This window comes from Cariama cristata, unplaced genomic scaffold (assembly GCF_000690535.1).
Source record: "Cariama cristata isolate BGI_N322 unplaced genomic scaffold, ASM69053v1 scaffold9370, whole genome shotgun sequence".
Taxonomy (NCBI): Eukaryota; Metazoa; Chordata; class Aves; order Cariamiformes; family Cariamidae; genus Cariama; species Cariama cristata.
This window is the reverse complement of record NW_009595241.1, coordinates 25523-28132: the sequence shown is the minus strand read 5'-3', so window position 1 is coordinate 28132 and position 2610 is coordinate 25523. Positions and strand designations below refer to the sequence as shown.

Sequence of the window (2610 nt, the reverse complement as noted above, 5' to 3'; positions counted from 1 at the left end):
AGAGAGGGGGGGGGGGGGCGGGGGGGGGGGGGGGGGGGGTGGTGTGGTGGTGGTGGTGCAGGTGTGTCTCTGAAACAGAAAGGTCCACTTTTGCCACTAAAAGTAATTTGAATTAGCTGTCAGTGTTTGGGCTTTGTTTTGTTCTCTAATGTCAGATAGAAAACATGGGTAGTACTGGACAGCATGTGTGAGAGGAATGGAGATACTAAGGCATTGGCAGAGGAAGTGGTGGTGGAAGAAAGCAGACATTGCTTATCAGTAGGAATGTCTGGGGAAATCCAGGTAGAATGTGGAATAGGGAAGTGCTGGCAGAAAGGTGATAAGGCTATGTCCCCAAGTAACAAATCAGCCTGAATGGGACCTAATCAGTTAGGATGTCAAGAAAGACCTCCTTCACTTACTGTTTTTTCTTGTCCTGCAATGATGTGTTCCAGACGGATTTCTGGACTGTAACCCTTCATCATCACCTCCCTCACTCCTTCCTCCCTGTTGCACTCCCTCCCGTTAGGGTCTGGGTTTGTGGGTGAGGGAGTGACTGTATATGTTTGAACAGGATGAATGCAAGTGATCTGCATGACCATGAAGAGCCACAGAGGAGACGGCTGCAGCTGTAAAGATGGGAGATAACAAATGTATGAAGAAGTTCTTTAGTGTAAAGAAATAGTGGAAAGATTTAAATAGAAATGTATCACAGAAGATAGAGAGGAAAACTGTCCCTCATTCATTCATTGCTGAGTTGTTCTTTAACACTGTCTTTCTGTAGTTTCATAGTTGTCTTCTAGATGTTTCCATTGTGCAATTGATAGGTTGTGCAGAAAATGAAGAGGCTAAATGAATCTTTGGTAATTCTTCCTGCAGAAAGCATTGCTTTGAGCAGAGAAATAATTGTAGTAATTACACTTCAGCTCTCAGAATTATAGCATTGAAATGGAAAAGGCTAATCATCTGTACCTTTCTTCTGCTCTGTGGAACACCTGGGATATTTAATTAAAAATAATGTAACTGGTGTAGTTTCCATCTTTACCCATCGGAAAACAAATTAATACTTACCTGTTTGATTTAAAATTAGTACAGATTAGAATTCTTGTACTCTTATCTGCGGTGAAAAGCCTAGACTTGTCTCAGGATTTCTTAAGAGATTGTCCTACTAATTGTATGTTCTCCATAGGTGCGGTGGGCAGATCTAGAAGAAAAAAAAGATGCAGACAGGAAAAGGGCCATTGGTTTTGTTGTTGGACAAACAGATTGGGAGAAGATAACAGATGAAAGTGGTCATCTTGCTGAGAGAGCCCTCAACCGCACCAAGTATATATGAAAAAGTGGTTAAATGGGATTTCATGCCTTTAAGGTAAGTATTCAGTATTCTTGCATGTTTCTAGCCTTGATGGTTTTTAGGATTTTTAAGAGTTGAGGTTGCAGTTCATGTCATTGTTAGAGTTCTCCCAGACAAGATTATTTGATTGGAGTCTTGTATAATAGGTATCAGCTGTGCCCATGTTAATACGCAGCCTCCTGGGCAGCATCTAAAAATAAAAGGAGAAGGATTGTCAGCTATCAATCTCCAAACTTTATTAACAGAAAGATTATGTTTTCATTAAAAGAGTAGTTTAACTGTGTGCCCAGTCCCATCTAGTTCAGATTTTGCATACTATATCTTAACTCTGACCATGTTAATTGCTGTTTTACTTGGTGTAACAAACTTTTCCTTTCTTTACAGGCCATTTGCTCTGAGGAGAAGTGAACCAAGGTGTCATAAGCATCTTGCATGGGTCATGTCACTCCCACCTTCACAGTTTTTCTTTGTTACTTTAGTTTCAGCAATTTTCTTGAGATATTGGCAGATAACCAGTGCCCTCAAAAAACCCAGTGAATCCCGCTGCTCCTAAGTGAGAAAGACAGTTTACTTTTTAATATTTTTGGAGGGGAGGGAGGGGGAGGGCCAGTAGTTTTAGCTGCTGTTTGTGGGATAAAGTGGAAGGATTAGACAGACGTTACCTCCACTGTACTGTCACAGAATGTTTATCACCTTTTGCTTTGTGGCTGTTCTCGTTTTATACTGTATGTACCTTGTAGCTTATTGTATTAGGAAGCAGAACAATAAATTTCACTATAAACTCAGTGTTCCTGGTGGACCATATAGCATGGTTTTTGTTTGACATTTTAAATGTGGTCTGTGTTCACATGTTGACAGTGCTCGGAACTGTCCTTACCTGGAAGAGGTGCTGTGCTCATATTCTGGAATGTGTCCTGTCTTCTAGGTTTACCACCTGCTCTTCTTCTCATAGACAGCTCCAGTAAGGCCCCAGGTTTTGCTGGCCTTTAGGAGTCATACCATTCTCATTCTTCCTGGAGACCAGGAATGAACATTATTTTTTTGGATCCTAGTTTCTCAGTTATGTCAAATTTCCATTACTACATGAGTATAAATTCTGTTGGATGGCTCTGAAATACTCAAGGTAGTAATGTATGAAAAACATTTATTTAATGCTCAACTTGAAAACAGGTGCTACGGAGTTCTCTGGAGGGCAGCCTAGAAAATTCATTTTGGTCTTACTATGTCTTTTAGTCAACATTGATCCCTATCAGGGTATTTTCATTCCATTCATAGGA

At 40.6% G+C, this 2610-nt stretch overlaps 1 protein-coding gene across 1 annotated transcript in view; it reads left to right on the top strand.

Moving 5' to 3' along the window:
* Window positions 1–2117, top strand: part of YLPM1 (YLP motif containing 1) — a gene marked incomplete at its 5' end in the record, with an annotated part of 38852 nt that extends 36735 nt beyond the window's left edge. Inside the window, 2 exons of the mRNA XM_009701366.1 lie at window positions 1169–1348; window positions 1718–2117. Of these exons, the coding sequence (XP_009699668.1) occupies window positions 1169–1315 (147 nt within the window). The remainder of the gene's footprint in view (window positions 1–1168; window positions 1349–1717) is intronic.
* Between the last annotated feature and the right edge of the window lie 493 nt (window positions 2118–2610).